The sequence below is a fragment of the Haplochromis burtoni genome, unplaced genomic scaffold, assembly GCF_018398535.1.
Source record: "Haplochromis burtoni strain Fernald_Lab_line unplaced genomic scaffold, NCSU_Asbu1 Contig_86, whole genome shotgun sequence".
Taxonomy (NCBI): domain Eukaryota; kingdom Metazoa; phylum Chordata; class Actinopteri; order Cichliformes; family Cichlidae; genus Haplochromis; species Haplochromis burtoni.
Window position 1 is genome coordinate 671,351 of NW_024582447.1, and position 20,525 is coordinate 691,875.

The 20,525-nt window shown below is 39.1% G+C and overlaps 1 protein-coding gene across 4 annotated transcripts in view; it reads left to right on the top strand.

Moving 5' to 3' along the window:
* ppp2r5ca (protein phosphatase 2, regulatory subunit B', gamma a) overlaps positions 1-19,069 on the top strand; it is a 25,775-nt gene extending 6,706 nt beyond the window's left edge. The window contains exons 1-14 of one of the 4 annotated variants that reach the window (XM_005925697.3): positions 2,156-2,349; positions 7,622-7,821; positions 10,353-10,463; positions 10,585-10,677; positions 10,836-10,966; positions 11,051-11,110; positions 11,347-11,455; positions 11,697-11,750; positions 11,933-12,103; positions 12,202-12,329; positions 12,708-12,809; positions 12,975-13,047; positions 14,604-14,720; positions 16,475-19,069. In XM_005925697.3, the coding sequence (XP_005925759.1) occupies positions 2,256-2,349; positions 7,622-7,821; positions 10,353-10,463; positions 10,585-10,677; positions 10,836-10,966; positions 11,051-11,110; positions 11,347-11,455; positions 11,697-11,750; positions 11,933-12,103; positions 12,202-12,329; positions 12,708-12,809; positions 12,975-13,047; positions 14,604-14,720; positions 16,475-16,609 (1,578 nt within the window). In that variant the 5' untranslated portion in view covers positions 2,156-2,255 and the 3' untranslated portion in view covers positions 16,610-19,069. Of the gene's footprint in view, positions 1-2,155; positions 2,350-7,621; positions 7,822-10,352; positions 10,464-10,584; positions 10,678-10,835; positions 10,967-11,050; positions 11,111-11,346; positions 11,456-11,696; positions 11,751-11,932; positions 12,104-12,201; positions 12,330-12,707; positions 12,810-12,974; positions 13,048-14,603; positions 14,721-16,474 lie in introns of those variants that run through there. The other 3 variants (XM_014334643.2, XM_014334644.2, XM_005925698.3) reach the window with 3 other exon arrangements.
* Positions 19,070-20,525: the final 1,456 nt, after the last annotated feature.

Consider the following 20,525-nt stretch of genomic DNA (forward strand, 5'->3'; position numbering starts at 1 on the left):
TCGGTGAGGTAGTCCAAAATCCAGGTAGTGAGGTGATGGTCCACTCCAGAGTTCTCCAGCTTGTCATTCAGAACCGAGGGAAGAATAGCGTTGAAGGCACTGGAGAAATCAAAAAACATGATTCTCACAGTGCTTCCAGCGGTCTCCAGGTGAGCGAGGGAACGATGTAGGAGGTGAATGACGGCATCATCCGCTCCAATGCCAGGCTGGTAGGCAAACTGAAGTGGGTCCAGTGATGAGCTTGTTAGGCGCCGAAGCTGAGCCAGGACCAACCGCTCCCGGGTCTTCATCAGGTGGGATGTCAGAGCCACCGGCCTATAGCTGTTGAGGTCCTTGGGGCGTGAAGTCTTTGGCACTGGTACAACACAGGGTGTTTTGCTAAGTTGTCTGTTATGTGTGGGGACAACTCTTTTTCATCCCTTGTGTTAGGGGCTTTTTTTATGCTTGAATGATTCATAGGTCAGTGCTAAGTGGCTTAGTGAAAAAACATGACCATTCCTTTGAAAATGGTCCTTTGAAAAAACTTTGAAAGACCTTCAAAATGCCCGAAGAACTATTTTTCAAGACCACTGTAAAAGTAACAAAGTCTCTCTCATTGGAAGCAAAATATACATGTCTTTTAAATAAAACATTTTTGTGCAACAAATGTCCTTTAGAGTAAATCCATTTTCTTCTATGTTTGCTTAATTGTGATTTGTACATTATTTGAACGTGTCCAACATTCATTAAGTGGCATCAGGATGGGACGAACACTGACTAATAAGAGATTCAGGATAGCTGGAACATACTGTACATCTTGGCCTTTTTGTTGGACTCTTCATTAAATTCCAATTAATTGTCTGACTGTGTCCATTGTTGCAACACAGCACGGTCCCTTTGTTTTTAAATGACTGTGAAAATGGCTTTGTGAAGCCCTTTCTGTTATGAAAAGCCTAGTCTGTCTTGTGGTGTGAATGTGGTTTCACTGTGTCCTCTGATAAATCACATGAAAAGCAGGACAGCCTCTTCATTATGTAAAGATGAAATGCAGATTAATCATTCAGTGTCTGCAAGAATTACTTGTGCTGAAGTAAACATTCCCAAAGTAATTGTTCACAAACAAAAACATTTGTCATGTTATTAACAGTAACTGAAGAAATAAGCATAGCCGACTACTACATTTTACAGATTAATGTAGAACATGGCATACTCAGATATGTAGTATTTATCTCATATTTCTAATTAACTTTAACATTTGTCTGATCAGGTAAATTGTGAGACAGGAAACCACTGCTGTTTGGAGTTTCTATTCTGTGTCTCTATGCATTTAATTTTCTGTGTTCTCGCTTTCATTTCCTGCTTACAGCTAATTGTACTAAGGATGCCGGCATCACTCACAACATAATGCTGTATGTCCTGCCATTGCCCGGAACAGTGTGCGATTCATAAGGCACTTTCACAAAGTATGTCAGGCACCAACTAAATTTTATTGTAGCTTCATCTTATTTATATTTATTTGATTTCACATTGTTTTACATGCTATAAATGGGTCTTTCATCTTGTGTGCAGTGTCTCCACTGGCTCTTTGTGGCTCTTCTTGGTGGAGACCACTGTTGTTTCAACCCTGAGCCGTCCAGGTCTCAGTTCTCATGTGGTTTCCGCTTGTCTGTGTTGCTCATTGAATCCAGTGACTTTAGCCCCCATCTGACCCTCTTCTCCAGCTCCCTTTGATAAAGAACCAAGGAGAAATGACAGGAGGAAACAATGAAAGACTTTGAAGATTGAGCCAGGGCCTCTCTCTCTCTCTCTCTCTCTCTCTCTCTCTCTCTCTCTCTCTCTCTCAGAGTAAGTTATTTCCAGCTGCTTATCCTAAGTCAGATTATGCCAAACCCGCTGCTAATGGCTGAACTGTAGAAAAGATTCAAGTTAATCTGATCTAAGATCTGTAGCAGGGCCTGCTTTGCAGAGCGTCACAGGAGAGCAGTGAGTGGAAAGGAGGAGCAAAACCAAAAAATAAAAAAATAAAAAATCCGACGTATGACCCACCTCCTATGCAAGCTCTCATCCAATCATCTCCCTTCTCTCGAAGCAGTCCTCGTCTCGATTGAGCCAGAGCAACATGGGCTCAGCCAATCAGCTGGCTCCTTCGCTGTTTACGTCACTACCTAGCCAGTTCCCTCCAGCGGCACAGAGCTTCATTTTCTGATCTGCTTTTGTGCTAAAATGGAGGCTGGCCTCTCGCCCTGAGTGGAATCGCCTTCCTGGTTGAGGTTTAGATGTTGACATGCAATAAATCTGGAGACAGGATGGTTGTGGATGCACCCAATTCCAATGGGCCGTTTCAGCCGGTGGCTCTTGTGCACTTCAGAGGTATGTAAGGACAAATTATTCTTCCTGTATTGTCCTATGGAAATTAAGAAGAGCGAGAGAGAGAGATGTGTGTTGCTGCGCTCCTGTTCCCCTTCACTGGCCTGGCTAGTCAGCCGTTTAGTGTACGCTTATTGCGTCTTAGTTTTAGAAAGCGAGCGGTTTTATCGGAGAAGCAGTCGTTGCTTTTTAATGTTTCGGTGGTTAGCCGTGAGATCCGGGAGCTACATAAAAAAAATCTGGTTTTAGTAGCTAGCTGCCCATCCCCCCGCCAAGCTAGTGATGTCAAAGGAAGTGAGGTCATAGCCTAGGGAAGGGTCTCTTCTTTAGTTTTTCTTGTGTTTGGATGTAATTGTGTATTTCTTGGTTTGTTGTGCAGCTGGTAATCGCTGTCCGTAAGGCAGCGATGTGTGGAAGTCAGCTATTGTATGATGGCTTCACCTTCTCGGTGACTCTTAACTGGCCTAGTGTATTCTGTCATCTTATAGTGAGTGGGCTATAGGCAGCCACTGCTCTGCAGCAGGCTGCAACCCCTTTCTCCAGCTCCCCCACCCTTTTCCCTTGTTACCGGCTTGCCAGTGGCATGCTTAAAGGCAACCTTTTGCTCAAAACAAGAAATTCAAAACAGAAGGCATCTCACGGGTGCACGTCTTGTAAGCAAAACACTGTGACCCAGCCATTTTTGTCAGAGCATAGCAGCAATATTTTAGGATTACAACATCGGACTCTGCCTCTTAATGCCTGTACAATGTATTCAGTCATGTCTGAAAGGGCCAGCCTGTTACCACTGTACTCCGGGTGCAGCCCAGCGTTAGATGAAGCCTTAGGCAATTATTGATTACTCTCTATTGAGCCAAAGAGGCAAATGCCTTGAATGACAACAGTGTTGTGGTACAATCGGGCTTTCTTTCTCATTCTGTTTCTTCTCTTTGTGAGTCCATCGTTCCAGCCGTGTTCAGATCAAACATCTCTTATCCCAGCATTTGCAAATTTAATCCCGATCCAGCTGAAACTGATTGCCATTCAGGCTTGGCATATGAATGGATCACGCTAATTGCTGTGTTTCAATTCAGTTCTTCCTCTTGCGTTTTTTTTTTTTTTTGAGATACTTATTCTATTACTAAACAAAAAACGTATTTACACTTGTATAGGTGTGTAAATGCATATGGTGACTCATCTCGGGGATATACTTGAAGACTTGCATCTATGTTTGCCTAGTCTTAGAAGATTAACTGAGCCTTCCACGCACTACACTACAAGTATTGTTAGCAGAGCAAATGCATTCACACTATACTTTGACACAGTTAGCTGAACAATGGTAAATTAGGCACTCCACCAGTACTTAGTTTGGGGAAAAATAAGCCCAAAGTAAACAAATGAAATGTGTGATGATACATTTTGTCTCTCAAATATTCTGAAAACATGAACATGGTGCTCGATCCAAAGCTATGTTTATATGTGAAACTTTATTTGCCTCCTTGTCTGTTTCGTCAGACATTATTTAAACAGCAAGCGCTGAGACGCACTCCTCGCCATTATTAGTCACAGTGGAAGCTCGAGCTATAAATGTGTCTCAAGGGTGTCAATGATGCATATCTTTTAACTGTTACCAAACAATAAAAGGGACCTTCATCCGGGTGCTGCACTTGACAGCATCTATATCATGGATGTATTTTTAGGTGTTGCCTACAACCCATTCAAATTTGTTGAAATGGTAGAAAGTGGCCAAACTGGCTCCTCCTACACTGTCACACCTATGACACAGTTTCTTTCTGTGGTGCTATAAATAGTAATTGGTCAGTGTTTACATTGATCATATCGTACCGTCAATAAGGCAGGTTGCCAAACCCGTCCCGGCTTCAGACTAGCAGCTGTTCATTTGACTCATTTACAGAGGAAACCGTATTGACTATGGCTCCAATGTGACTCCCACTTATTTATTATCTTGGATTGAATTGAGGGGTATTAAGATAAATCTTTCTCTGTTCTCCACAAAACATGATGCTTGGGCTTGTGTGTTCATGCACATGCTTCTTCCCACCTAAGGCTTCTATGAGTTATATTAATAGAAGTCACACTATGGTTAACATCATTTTTGAGACCACAACACTGGGCCTTTTTATGTGTTACACAACAACGTGGTTTGTACATTAGGAGTGCACAGAAACTTTACAGTATAGACAGACAGACAGGCTTATGTAATAGGAGTGCCACAAGCCTGGCAACTCATCCCCGGACAGCTTTGTGTCCTGCAGGTCCAATTACCAAATATGTTACAACACAGTTCTTATAGGCTATAGATAGAAATGGTTCACTTAAGGACTTTGGTGCTTAAAAAGATAATAAATGTTAATTTAAGCCTTCTTACAGTTCCACTTATCTCAGATTGGGAGTTTAAAATGCTGCTCCTCAAGTTTAGTCTACAGGCTTTTTTCTAAAAAAAAAAAAACGCTGTGTCAACTTTGGGAAATGGTTTTCACCTGCTTTTGACGGGATAATGAAAAAAGATGTATATCTTGGATGAAGCTCTCACTCCTTGTTTTTTCCATCGACAGCCCCATCGACTGCCAAATCTTTATGGAAGTGGCTGATAATGGCTGTGCACACACTTGCCCTCTCCTCTGGAATTCCCAATCTGTTACTGTCATCAAGATAAATTGGCCAACTTGAAACTGACATGCAGAAGTGTGTGTGTGTATTTGTGTGTCCGAGCCAAGTCTCCATTATGTCTGAATAGGAGATCTCTCTTCTTACCTAGAATCTGCCTGTTTGCAAGAATGTGACACACACAGGCTTTGTGTGCGCGCGTGCATGTGCACCATCCTCTATAGTGTGCTGTTGACTTAGTCGCTCTTTGTGTAGGTTCAGTAAAAGTAGGGCAAAGCTGAATACGTTTAGCTGTTTCCTCCTAAGTGTCTATCGAGTCGCAATGATTGCCTGCTTGTTTGTTTATTTGCTAATTAATTGAATTGTAATTAAAAACGAGATGGAAAAACATAATGAGACCAGATGGAATTAATTAATCTCAGAATAATATGATTATATGTTGATTTCAAGTAACCAGTTTGCAGTGCTCAGTTTAGTGTTATCAGCTGGTAGCTGGTTGGTGCATATGCACACCTTTTTCTCATTTTAGTCCTCTGCTAAATTCATAAATCATAATTTGCCTCACAACCTAATTTGCTTATCTCAGTAATAGTAAGCTCTAAGCCCACAAGTTGCAGTACACTCATGGAAGACAAATGGGATTCCCCCCCGTTGCTGTGCATATATATGATGTACCTCTAGTCACCCATAGCATCATCAGCCTCCTCCAGTGCAGGCTGCATCCAAGTCTTAAGTGCCAGCCCTCAGTCAAGGCTTCACCTTCACTGATTAGTTCTTTTTAGGCTTGTCAGCATATATGGTGTATTTTGGGGGCATGGGGGTATTTTAAGGTGCATTTATTTGTTTGTTGAAAAAGTTGGACACTTAAATAATGTTAAGTCACATTTATGAATCCCTGACTTCTTGTTCAAGTTCACTTCAACAACAACATTTAACTATCATGGTTCTGATAATCAGGGAAAAAAAGAGCTCCAGAAACAACCACACAAGCAGGGAAGGAATACGACAACACCACATAGAAAAGACAGATCAGGGATCTTGGGTTTGAACAGAGGACTGTGTTACTGCAAGTTGCTCATCGTGTATATTAAATTAGACTGCATTAAACTTCATACTCAAAAAAATACTATTTGTGATGCCACATGGGGTTACAAAAAAGGACTAAATTAAGAGGCAAAAGTTTTTTTTAAAAAGGACTTATGAGAGACAGACCACATTTTAGACAAATAATTATTTTTTGCTGTTATTTAACATTTATTTATTAGTGTTGCACATGGGCATTATGAAATCTGAGTTGTTGTTTTTTATTTTAGTACAAAACACATTAAACTAAATGTAAAAGCTTTCTGAATATGAAGGCTGTAAGTTCTTCTCAAGCTGTTGCATCATGCCAGACTAGTTTGCTGCCTAGCTTCAACAGTAATAAACGGTCACTTTATTATTAGCCATAGCCACTAGTCGCTGCCTTAATGATAGAGGCAGCTCATGTGAGTAATAGCTAATAGTTAAATGGTTAATTTTAATGTATCCACCACCCCGATAATGTTTAGTACTTAAGTGTTGTTGAAATGGAAGCTTTACTGACCTCTCAAATTATTTTAGAGCCCAGGCTGTCGGTCTTTAAGATGCTTCACCCTGTTATGCTAATATTCAGTGTTCAGCTGCTAGTGGGGGCGGAGCTTTGTGCCTCCCTGACTGCAGCATTGCTGTATGTCAGCTGGAGGAAGCAAAGATGCCACTATTGGCCTCAGTAAGGTTGCAAGTGAATATCTAATACCACTGTAAGTTTTAGTAACTAGGTATCTTTATTTTATTTATTTATTTATGTATTGCTACTTTAGATGCCTACAATATTTAAAAAAAAAATACAGTTCTGTTTTCAGAATTTTGGTCTGCATTTATGGTTTTTGGATAAGCAGCTGGTTTCTGTTGGCATTGGGGTTTTGTGAAGACTTTTCTTCAGTTCTGACTTTCAAAGGTAACATTAAACATCATAAAAGAGGAAAAGAAACGGGCTACATCAAAGTTGTGTCAAGTAACTACATAATTATGGTGTCACTATGTGTTATTACTGCACCCCATGAGCAGGTAGCTCTGAAAATGGTTATTTCCTCCTTGGGTTTTCATGTGTGAAGTGTGCACTTTGGCAAAGGTTATTTGTTTGTAAGCCTGTGCTCTTGAGCTCAGCTGGAATCAAAGCAAAACAGAGAGTCCTCAAACCACCATGGACAAATGTAATGACTAGCTAAGGTTCCTTTAGACATCTCTCAGTGTGTGTGAAATGGTTAGTGTGACCGTTCACCTAGTTCCCAAATCCTTCTCCCTCTATCCTCCATCCTGTCTTTTCTGCTCTGCTCTGTTAGCCTAACCATCTTAGTCTTTCTCTCAGCGCCCTCAGTTTTCGTGACTCATTTGCTACTCTTCACTTTGTTGCCATTTTACATGTTGCAGTTTTAGCTGTCATCCTTGACAGATAAACCGCCTCCCTTCCTTTCTCTTGTGACCCCCTCACTCACCCTCATACGTCTCCTTTCTTCTATATTCTCAACCACTTTATTTCATCACCACTTTTCAGCCTTCAACACTCGTTCAGTTGTCCCAAGACTCTTCTCCCTCTGCCTTTTCTTCACCCACCTAATTTTTTCCTCCCCTCTCCATGTTTCTTTAGATGTGGCCCCTGCGGAACAGGAGAAGCTCTTCATCCAGAAGCTGCGACAGTGCTGCGTTCTTTTTGACTTCCTGTCTGACCCACTGAGTGACCTGAAATGGAAGGAAGTGAAGCGGGCGGCTCTAAGCGAAATGGTGGAGTACATTACCCACAACAGGAACGTCATCACAGAGCCCATCTACCCGGAGGTGGTTCACATGGTCAGTAGAGCTGAAGGGAGTTAGGTTTGTCCTTAATGCTAAAGATGAGGCAGAAACTTGGGCTAAAAATATTGATACTCTGCTAATGTTTCCAATAAGATTTCAGTGGAGCGTTTGTGTAGTACATCATGTTTTGTTTTTTTGGGTTTTTTTGCATTCAACCGGGTTTTAAATGTTTTTTACGGAGGCTTCTTCCAGTATTTGTTTTTCCAGATAGGAAACTGAAAGGTTTTTTTCTTTTGTTTTGTTTTTTTACTGATGACTTAGTAAAAAACGAGCAATGTGAGGTTTTTTAACACTATAAAATATATATAAAGAAAGCATCCTAAGTTGAAGGCGTAAATTTGAGTTTTTGCTTTCGTCTAGTATTAACTTTGCATTACTGATGTGTAAGCCTTTTCTAAACAAGAAAATCTCTTCTCATCACTTGTATGAGTTTTTTTTTTTTCTTCTAAAAGAATGAAGTAGGTTAAAGCCACTGGGAATGAGAGAGAAAAGGCACATGAAAGCTCTTACATTAAAAGGGGTCTTTTCCAGCAGAGGACTTTCTCTTGGCACACAGAGGGATGCATTTTATATTTTCAGGAGCTACAGCGGTTTGTTTAGGAAGTAATGAAAGAATGGCCTTCTCATTTTTTGCGGCAGCAACTTAACCTTTAAAAAAAATCAAAGTAAAACAAGATTGTTATGACAGGAGGAATTGTGCTAACTAGAGATGCACTAATTGATCAGTAAGTAAGTGAGCACCACGCATATTCGATTCCATGCGGATCCACCACATCCTGAGATTTGCCTGCCCAGAAATGTTATTGCACGTCACGCCACCGCAGACAACAGCTGTTGTCATTTTGCTTGATAGCATTATGCCAAACACGTAATCTACATGTTTGTTTACGCAATCCACTTCCTCCTGAAAGCAAAATGTAACATGTAAAGACCTGCATTGTACGTGGTTACATTATAGGGTTAATGTATTCACCAGTAATCGGCCATCATTTGTAACCTTTTCCTTATTTCTACAGGCGTGTCAATCTGTATATTTATTCAGCGGGTTGGTGGTCTAATGTCTATTTGACTTGTACCCAATTTCAGTTAAATTAACCGTTTATTAGTTCATATTGTGCAATGTGAGAGGTCCCGGGTTCAACTTCCGGAGGAGCCCCCAAATATGTTATGGCCTATCTAGGGGTGGCCAGACCACAAAATAAAGCTGTTTCATCCTAGGCTCATCCCAACCAGCAGACCTTTTATCACTTGCCCAGTGCTGTTCGCCTGTCCACCTAGGGATGGACTGCCTTTTTGTTTGATTATAGTTTTGTCATGTTTTTCTTAGTTGGGGAGGCAAGTTGCTATCATTTGGTTTAATAACGAGTCAACATATTGTAAATAAATCATTATCAAACTTTACCACAATTGGTAAAGTTTGATAATGATTTATTAAACATCATTATCAGATTTCTGATAATGATGTTGCTGCTTGTGGTCTGACGAGGATGGATCACCCTTATGTTGTGGTCTGGCCACCCCTAGACGGGCCATAACACTGCTCATTAAGTCCTCATTGTTTGATGTACATGAAAGAGCTGAACATAACATGGAAACACCATTGTCAGCCAGCTCATTTGTCTGAATGAAGGCCCTGTTGAGTTGTCGGTGTTTTATGATAAATATGAATTTAAATTAAATTGTTTATGATGGAAACAATATAATTGTGAATTATTGTATCCAGTTGCGTTCATCTGTTCACGTCAACAATAAAGCATTTAACTCGGTTAAATGGAGCATAAAAACAAAACAGAATATTTGAGTTTTACGCTCACTTGTTGTTTGAGAGAATAAAGCTCAGTTGTTTCATGAGTTTTATAACTTTGTTCCCATTTTGAAAAGATTACCTGTAATGTTCAGAAATGCATATAGAGGTTACATAAAATGCAGTGTCCTCTTTTTATTTGTGGCTTTTGTTCATTTTTTTCTTCTTTTTTTTCCCTCGTCTTTTTTCTCTTTTTCATTTTAAAATGAAGAAAGTGCCCTTGGTTATTGGTTGAAGTGCAGTGCAGCACAGCACAGTGCAGACAGTCTATCTACCTTGTAGCCTGTCTTTTCTAACAAGGCACTCAGTGTTTTAGTAGGCCACCTGCACTGTCCCATGATCTGCCTTGTGGGGAAGAAGCCCACAGGGGAGTCAGTTGACACTGAGAGACCAGAAACACAAGATACTTGGATTAATTTTCTAAACCCTTGGGGCCCAATTACAAGGACAAAGCTACCATTACCTAGAAGGAAAACATATTTTATGGTCAATCAGTCTTTTTTTTTCTTTTTTATTTATTTGAAATATCTTTTATAACTATGTTTAGTTTAACGGTGGGCAATATTTTATGTCAAAAATATCTCTTTAATATCCTAAAGTTGTAGTTCATATCGTTCCCTAACAAAACGACAAATGGAAGTCTGCTTAAATTGCATGCAGTCATTTACAGTAAACATAAACATTTACAGTAAGCTATCGTTTTCCTTTTTACTTGTTTCAGTTTGCTGTGAATATGTTTCGAACGTTGCCTCCATCATCCAACCCAACTGGAGCAGAGTTTGATCCTGAAGAGGATGAGCCAACACTTGAAGCTGCATGGCCTCACCTCCAGGTTGACATTTTATTCATTCAGTTTTCTATACACAAGTCGAAAAACGTTTATTTCTAACCTAGAAGACACTCAGAGATTGATTATAATGTGCTTGCATATATTCTGCTTTTGTCTGTTGCAGCTCGTCTATGAATTTTTCCTTAGGTTTTTAGAATCGCCTGACTTCCAGCCAAACATAGCGAAGAAATACATCGACCAGAAGTTTGTTATGCAGGTAAAAAAGTGGGCCTAATATTTTTTTCACGGAACTCTGAAAATCTATCATGTGGTTAAAAATAAATCATGAGAATGGTAGTAACCAAAAAGTTTGTAAAGCAAAATAAATAATAATAATAATAATAATATTAACATTTCACTTTCCATCTCTCAAAGCTCCTAGAACTATTTGACAGCGAGGATCCCAGAGAGAGAGACTTTCTCAAGACCACCCTCCACAGGATCTATGGAAAGTTCCTGGGGCTGAGAGCATACATCAGAAAACAGATCAATAACATTTTTTATAGGTGAGTTCATTTTGGATAAGCTAATTGCTCCTTTATCAAGAGTTTGTTTATTGCTACTGAACAAGTCTGAACTTGTTCTTACAGGTTTATCTATGAGACAGAGCACCATAACGGTATAGCTGAACTACTGGAAATACTTGGAAGGTATGGCGCTGGTGTGCGAGCTCTGGCTTTCATAATAAGCACAAGGTGTCCTTGTGCTTATTATGAAATCTGAGTTGTTGTTTTTTATTTTAGTACAAAACACATTAAACTAAATGTAAAAGCTTTCTGAATATGAAGGCTGTAAGTTCTTCTCAAGCTGTTGCATCATGCCAGACAGTGTTTTAGATGTTCTAATGATTCTTTAATGGGTTTTCTTTCCCCCCCCTCTTTGACAGCATAATCAATGGATTTGCCTTACCACTAAAAGAAGAGCACAAGATTTTCCTGTTGAAGGTTTTATTGCCTCTGCACAAAGTCAAATCACTCAGTGTCTACCATCCACAGGTAAGCCATACAAGCTTTTTTAATATTTTTAATTAAAGCTTTTTTTAAAAATATTTACGTATACATATTTTCTTGTCCTTATATGATTTGTGTAGAGACTCCTCTTTTCATGAGAGCAGCAGGTCATTCAGTCACTACATGTCTCAGCCAGTCGACTCGTGTCCCCTTTCCTTTTAATTTGCTTGTGCATCGGTTCAGATACTTTGACTGTCCAATGAATGTATTTGTTTGTGAATTGCAGCTGGCCTACTGCGTGGTGCAGTTTTTGGAGAAGGACAGCACTCTAACTGAGCCGGTATGTCTAATAAAAACATGCTAGGGTAGTTCTCATTTAGCTTTATGCTGTTTGTCGAAACTTTGTAATTTATGCGCCTGTTTGATTTTTACACTGTGATGCCTTGTTTTTATTTCAGTGTATTTTCCTTATTTTTAAGCTCAAATCTGCTATCTGTTTATTCTTCCTGATTGGTTATTTAGGTGGTAATGGCTCTACTAAAGTACTGGCCGAAGACTCACAGCCCCAAGGAAGTGATGTTCCTCAATGAGCTGGAGGAGATCTTGGATGTTATTGAGCCCTCTGAGTTTGTTAAGGTGCAAGAGCCTCTCTTCAGACAGCTGGCCAAATGTGTTTCAAGCCCCCACTTCCAGGTACCGGATGGATAATCACAATTTTCATAACCCTGCAAAGAAGTGCTTAAGTTGTAGTGGCTGTGACTCCTAAAAAACACTGTATATGTTCTCTTTAGGTGGCCGAGAGAGCTCTGTACTACTGGAACAACGAGTACATCATGAGCCTGATCAGTGACAACGCAGCAAAGATTCTGCCAATTATGTTCCCCGCTTTGTACCGCAACTCAAAAACCCACTGGAACAAGTAAGCTGCATCTCGTGTGGAGATGGTTCTGTGTGTACTTTTGATTACACATAACATCAATCTGACACGATGCCTGGCACAGTAGTTCACATATTTCCCTCAGTTACTTTTCATCTGCTGAACTTTCATATCTCAACTCTATTCACATCACTCTAGACTCAAATTAAAACTGGCTTAAGGGGCGCGTAATCCCTATATATGTTTGCACTCATTCTGTCAATATGCTTCATTTAATGCCACCTGTTTAAAATGTATGTTTTAAATTTTAAGTCTGTCTGTAGTAATAATTTTAGGTTTGATCCTCCAGGGCAAAAGTGACCTTTACACAAATGCTGCTGCTCTTATTTGACTCTCAATACCTATTCCTTGTGTTCATAGGACCATCCACGGCCTCATCTACAACGCTCTGAAGCTTTTCATGGAGATGAATCAAAAGCTCTTTGATGATTGCACACAGCAGTACAGGGCTGAGAAAAACAAGTAAGCATCAAAGTCTCATCTTCCTTCAGTCTTTTAAAGCGATGCTGAAGTGGGGCATAATTACAGTAAGCCTTAATGCTGCAGATGAATTGTTGTGTTGGATTTCACATTAATCAGAGGATTGGAACCGATTAGTGACAGGAGGGTTGGTTCTTTGTTAAACAGGGAAAAGGCAAAGTCAAAAGAACGCGAAGAGGCTTGGCTCAAGATTGAGAACCTCGCCAAATCAAATCCACAGGTGAGCAGTATGTGAAGTTATTTAAGCACAATCCCTTCTTAACTGTTTGTGAGTCTGTTTGTGTGTCAAACTATATGATATGCACTCCTGACCCTAACTGTTTGGACAGATAGTCTCTGTGCTGAAGTGCTGCCGGTAAATTGGTAAATACTGCATTCAAGGACCAGATTCAGTCTCATAATATGCAACTGAAGTCAAAATGCATAATATGGCTTAAAAACAAATGCTACATATGTTTTCCTCATAAAGAACTAAGGCCAGGTTGTCCTTTTAAACCCCTAGCACCAAATGTGGTGGTGATTCTGACACAGCTTGGATATGTGTAGTGAATGCTGCATGGTGAATGCAGATGTATAGAGGTGCAGTGTGTGTGTGTGATAGTTGAATTTTCCTTATTTTGCAGGATATACAGAAGCAAGCAGCTAAAGATGATTGCAGTCTGATGAGTCAGTTAAATGGCATCAGTCTGATAGAGGATGGATTCAGCATTTTTGTAAAAATAATGGTTTTGATTGAGTGAATGGGCTGTTTTAAAACGGTCAAATACAAAGTTCTTTCTGAGCTAGTGCATACACACTCCAATTAAGCCAATTCATTGGAATTTATTTTACCATCTGTGATGTCATTACCGAAACACAGAGCCTAAAGGAAAAACTGAAAATGTGTAAAACTGTCCAAATACTTGGGTCCAGGTGTGTTTTCTGCGTGTCCTGTGTGTAAAATTGTGTTGCTGAATTGTAGTTTCCTTTCTGTTCTTTCCTGTTGAGGTTTTGTTTAGTGGTATTTGTTTAAAACCCAGCTTAGAGATTCATTTTTTCCTCCCTAGTAATACCACTAGTAACAGTGGAAAGATCTTTGAGGAACAGTGTGTAGTTGTGGTGAATGGTTGAATTGGGAATTTCTATCCTTCTACGAGAGATCTAAAAACTATGGGAGTCATTTTAATTTGGCTAGAAATGTGGTGTTAGGAATCCAAAATAATTTCTTTAAAACTAAAATCAGCATGAAATACGATGGTGTTTCGTTGTTAGGCGTCATTAAAGGAATATTTCAGCATTCAAGTGTAAAAATTGATATCACTTTTATACCTTTAGACTAAACTGGGAACTAAAACTAGCATCTGATTACATTAGCTTAGCATAAGACTGGCTAGCGGTTTCATGCTAAGGTAGTTGCTACAAGCACCTGCTAGCTGTAGCTTATTTACAACATAGCCATGAGAGCTGGTATTAATATGAATGAGTATATTTCCCAGATACACTCAGCAAAAACGTAACATTTCCACCCCACCTTGGCTTCATTGTGCTTCAGGTACAATCAAATATTTAGTTTAGTATCTTTTTTTTTTTTAATTTTCTAAATCTGATACAATATTTTTCATATTTCCTTAGTAAAAATTCAAATTTCTAAAATCATTACTTAATGTTTTCAATCATTTTGATTCCGACACACTCTTATTCCTTTTCTAAATCATTCACTGACTTTTGGATTAATTCTTCTTTGCATGCAACTGAAAGTCTTTTCTCCATTCTTTTTGTTTCTTTTTTTCATCATAGTTCTCTGTCTATGTTCATTCCTCTGACCTCAATAGTCCTGTAGCAATGGAGACGGATGTCCCTTTGATAGAAGATGTTCAGAGGTTAAAAAAGACAGTTGAGGAGGGCGCAACTCAGGTAAACCTGACTTTCTCTCTGTCTCTTTTTCCCCTTAAAATTACCAAATACTTTAAACACAACTAGCTACAGATAGCAGTTTTATTCATTATTACTATTGCAACTCCAATTCAATAAAAGTTGGGAAACTGTAAAATGCAAATAAACCCATTTTTTATTTGCGGTAGAGCACAAAAAAAATATTAAGTATTTACACTCAAGAAATATAATGTTAAGAATTTTTTTTTATTTTTTTTTATTTGATGGTAGACATCATTCATCTCAGACAGTTGGGAGAGGGCCATGTTTACCACTCTGTAGCCCCTCTTTTTCTTTTTCTTTTTTTTTTTAAACTGTAAATGTGAGGCGACCCCGTTAATGGACTTTCAGGAGAGGAATGTTGTCCCATTATTGTGTCTTATAGGATTCCAGCTACTGTCCTGGGTCTTTTTTGTCTTTTCCTTTTTTTGTGTGTTTGTTTGTCTTTTTGTTTCATGGTGCACCAAATGTTTTCAGTTGGTGAAACGTTTAGGCTGCAGGCAGGCCAGTTCAGCTTCTACTATGAGCTGCGGTTGTATTCGAATGCAGTATGTGGTTTAACATTGTCTTGCTGAAATATGCAAGGCCTTTACTGAAAGACATATTCTGAATCTGACCACTTGTTACTCTTTTAACATTGAGATTGCCTTTTCACATGTGCAAGCTGTTCGCTAAAAAGAATGTCACATTTCGATCTGTCTGACCATAGAGCAGTTTTCTGGTTTTGGTCCAGAGAAGACCATAGTATTTCTTGATCATGTTCACATATGGCTTCTTCTTTGCATGATAAAGCTTTAATCTGCATTTGCGGCTGGCACGGAGAACTGTGTTCACAGACGGTGAATTGTAGAAGTGTCCTTGAGCTCATGCACTGATTTTCATGGCAGGGTCATGTTTGTTTTTAACGAAGTGCTGCTTGAGGGGTCAAAAGATCCCAGGCATCCAGTGTTGATCTTCAGACATGTCCCTCGCACACAGAGAGTTCTCCAGATTCTGTGAATCTTTTGATGGTATACACTATAAATGATGAGATCTCCAAGGTCTTCACAATTTTACAACGAGGACAATTATCCTGAGATTGTTCACAATTTGTAGATGCAGTTTTTTGCAGATGTGCCCATCTTTATTTCTTAAAAAAAAAAAAAAAAACCCTCTCTGTTAGATGCTTTTTTTTTTTTAAATGCTCAGTCATGTTACTGATCTGTTGCCAATTAACCCAATTAGCTGCTAAATGTTCCTTCAGGTGTTTCTTTTGAAGTACCACTAAGTTTCTAGCCTTTTGTTGCCCTCTCCCAACTTTTTGAGGTGTTGCTGCCATCAAATTAAAAACAAGTCACTTTTTTTTTTCTTAGCATTATCCTTTTTTTTCCATTTGATATGTTTTCTATACTCTACTGTGAGTGAAATGTGAGATCAGCAACATTACATTGTTTTTATTTACATTTTCCCCAGCGTCCCAACATTTTGGAATTGGGGTATCATTGTTATTATTAGCTACAATAGACTACTGGAAAACGTGTGTGTGAGTGTGTGTGTGTGATGGTAGTTTAGAGTTCAGTATTATGCAAATGACTAAAAACTGTGTAAAGTATATTGCATTAAATCTTAACTCAGCTATTGTGTAGTTTGTAACTTGGATCATGATATCTGTCGCTGTCCTGAAGATTATTTAATAATCCTGAAAATAAAAATGAGCCCAACTTTTCGGCTATTGTTCTTTTCTGTTATTCGAACAGTTGCAGCATGAGCAGCGGAAAGAGCGACCCATGATGCGACGCAAATCGGAGTTGCCTCAGGATATCTACACCACAAAAGCCTTGGAGTCCCACCGCAGAGCTGAAGACATGTTGACCACCCACGATGGACTCTAGGTCCCACAATCTGCTGGCTCTTGGTTCAACTAACCCTCCTACACTCTACAGCCATGGACATCTTTTATGCCCGGGTGCCAGAGTTACACTGGCGATCCAAGCTGGGCTTTCCATCCCTCCTGTCAGTCCCCTCCCCCAGAATACTTAGTTTTCCTTATTCCTGCTGCTCCAGCACAGAAAACCTGTATCCACCTCCCTCCAATTTCTGCTTTCTCAGGTTTTTTTTTTTTGGTTTTTTTTTTCCTTTATTTGAAGAGGAGTAGTAGTATATGTGTGTGACTTTTAGACTCGTATTTTCTCATCATTTTCCTCATTTGTTCACCTTCCATTCTCCTCTCACGTCACGGTGCGCTCACTGTAAATGTGGAACCTGAGAGTACAGACAGCACAACACAGGTTCTTCATTCCTTCTTACAAATGTGTTCACGATGGATGGATACAAAAAATTAGGAACTGCCTGACTAAACGTCTGAGGATCGTCTCTTGGTCTTTTCTTTGTTTTCTTTCAAAGGGAACAAAAACAGACCCGATTGGTTCAGATAGAAGACGCAACTTTCTGTTACCTGTTGTATGTTTTCTTTATTTTTGCTGTAACACGCATCTTGTCAGTGCCAAGACTGTTGTGTTCTGTTCGATTCATGTTTGTATCTGTGACTTTAACAGGGACACCTGACGTTGTTTCCAGTCATTGGTGTTTTGGGGTTTGTTTTTTTTGTTTTTTTAATTTGTTGTTGTTGTTTTGGTTTCTTTTTCCACTTAAGACCAAACTGAGGCCTGTCCTTAGCCTTGCAATCTCCCGAAAAGATGGATAGTAAAGACTTAGTTGTCCTGTGGACATCTTGACACTTTTCATTTATTGTTTTGTGCCATATGCCGTTCTTTTGTATGCTTGCTAATTGACATTCATTGGCGATATTTAAAAAAACAAAACAAAAGCAAAACAAAAAAACAGACCATGGTGAAGCCTACAGTTCAAACAATGGTACTGCATGAAAATTGTGTATTTGCTGCCTATATTGTTGGAATTGGTTGTAGCAAGGTGTTGTAAGCTCTCAGTCACATGTAACAGGTGCCTGCTGGCTAGAAATGCAGAGCATGGTGCATTCACGTGATGATGTAAGATAGGGTATGAATATATTTATATAAAATAAATGGGGAAAATGTAAAGGGGAATGCAATAGAGGGTGAGTTTTTCCTGTGTTGAATAGAGAATTTACACCTGCAAACTCAACTTGTTGGTTTTTAGCATTACTCAGAACATTTGCTCATTATGTTTATTGAATAAGTTGGTTTAATATCCTCCAAGAATTAAATGTGGAATTGGTTTATTATCGAACAGAAGTTATTCCGATTTTTTTGTTTGTTTGTTTTGATTTTTCAAGCCCTACCACAAGAGTTACCAAATGTAAAGACGTAGCATGTTTGTTTTGCTACCAGTCCTACTTTCACTTTTCTAGTTTGTAGGTTTTATAATTTGTGTCCTTCTCAGCGAGGAAGATTTTAAAAGTTCAGGAAATATTTTCCAGTCAGTACCATTGTTTAAACCAAGGTCTGCTAGAGGTCTTCATATTCGATGTGTTGTATTTCTTTGTATTGTCTCTGGAGGTTAATAGTGTGGATGTCAAGTTCTGGATTTTTTTTTTTTTCTTTCTTTCTTTTTTCCGGCCGTTCGGATTGCTCCGCGCTGAAACACGCCGGCGTGAAACGGCCGCAAAAATACCAGATGCTGAAAATAAACTGACATTGTGACTTGGCTTGTTAACTGTATTAATACTGTATTTGCTTGAATGCAAAAAGATGTAAATTAAAACTACCATGTTAAACATGTACCTTTTACCCTGGAGGAATGCCATTCACCAAACTGATTTCTGTTTATGAAACAGTCCTGCTTGCTGGGAGAGATGTTTTAATGAATTTTAATGAGTTTGAGTCAGAGGTCGGAGGTTTCCTTTTAGTGCTGAAAAACAAGTCAACCGTGACGAGAAGAGATGATTTAAAAACGATTTGGTGGCTTGTTCTCTCTGCAGGATCTTCTCAGATCTTTTAATTTTAACATATTATTTCCAAAACATAACTTAAAGTGTCCTTTTTGTATGTCACCTGTACTATATGCTTCATTTAATATTGTATATATGATTTACCTTGTTTCATGTAGTGTTATATATATATATATATATATATATATCTAGATTAATTTTGTACAAATTGTCCCTCTGTACAGAATAAAACATCAATAGCAAGTGAAAGAAGTCAATCTGGCACATACCGTCTTATTGCTCCTCTTTTTGGCTGTACTTTCAGCATCATGAGAATTTAGGAAATGGCTCTTATTTTTATTAAAAGTTTCCTCCTCCATCAAATAACTGAAAAATATCCATGCCCATTGTGTGAACCTATCCCTGTCTTTAGTGGTGTAAAAATTCAAATGAATAAAGAGATTATTTGAATATATATTTTCAACCATGCATCCATTCTGACTTTACTATCCAGACGTCTTGAATGAAATACGCGTGATATGCACATTTACCACAGCAGCGATGAAGAGTATCGGCTCACAAAAAACTCATTGATTAATCAGGGTGTTGCGTTACTTATTCTTTTTTACAAATTTACAATCATGCGTTTAAATCTATACACATTATAATAGTGTGCCACACAGGGATGCGCTTCCAAACACCAGATTCAGCAGCTTAAATTTCTGTTACTATAAACTGAAATGAGGATAAATCTGAGGTAATACAAAATATAACTAAAGGCACAATTTGGATAACTTTTATATAGCATAATAATATATATTGAATACTTTTTGGCATAAAAATACATATTTTACATGCATAAGTTTGTGTCAAATGCAGTGTTGGGACTAACGCGTTATTAAGTAACGCGTTACAGTAACTACGTTATTATTGTGGTAACGAGCACGGTAACTAGTTATTATGCCAAAACGGGAACGCGTTACTCGTTACTGGGATTTAGATAGGCTCGTTATTCGTTACTTCGTGTGGTGGCTATCGCGGAGCTTCCACAGATTCAATAACATTAGCAAGTGGTGGAGGCCAGCAGGTGGATGAAGGAAAAGGGAGGCAAGAGGAGAGACCCGAAGCGGCCGCTGGTCCGAGAGTGTCAGGTGAACTGAACTTCAGGTAAGAAGTTATGACCTGCAGTCCATCTGGGTCAGATATAACCAAGTTTAGGTGGAGTTTATTTTCGTTATGCTGACTTTTTCGTACTGCGTGCTAGCTAGCATGACGGAGTTTCTATACAGCTGGGTGGGTGCTATGTTACTGATGTTGAACTTTATTTTGTTCATAACGGTTAATTATTAGAGTTGCCAACCGTCCGTAAAAAACGATCGTCTCGTATTCAGAGAAAATATTACGCGTTTCGTATTGAGGTGAAAAGGAACAGTTTGTCCCGGACTTCAGCTACAATGAAAAAGACACAAAGCTGGAGTTATTCTGTGTTTACGCTGCACAGCTGCCTCTTCTTCTCTCATTCTCTCCCCTCCCTCTCCTGTTTCTACTTCAATCATGAAACTGATCAATGATCAGCTGATCGGCTTTTCTCTCTTGTTTGTTTATCGCCCACTTTGCGCCAGAAAGAGGAAACCAGCGGATGTCGCGCTAAACAACAGCAGCACTTTAAGCTTGATCAGCTGTTGTTAGAATTTATTTAATATTAATTTCTAGTATCAGCTGATGTTTGCTGGAGCCACAGCTGTAAAGCTGCTGGTCATGATTCGGTTTGGTATGTGGTGAGAGGGAAACATGAAGATGAAACCAGGAGATGTCCTTACTGAATCATCAGAGCTGAAGGTGATGGAGAAACAGGTTTACCTTTTAGGTGACATGAATGAGTTGAAGGGAAGTTATGAACTGTTTCTGAGAGACAAATAACACCAGGATCCTTTTCTAAG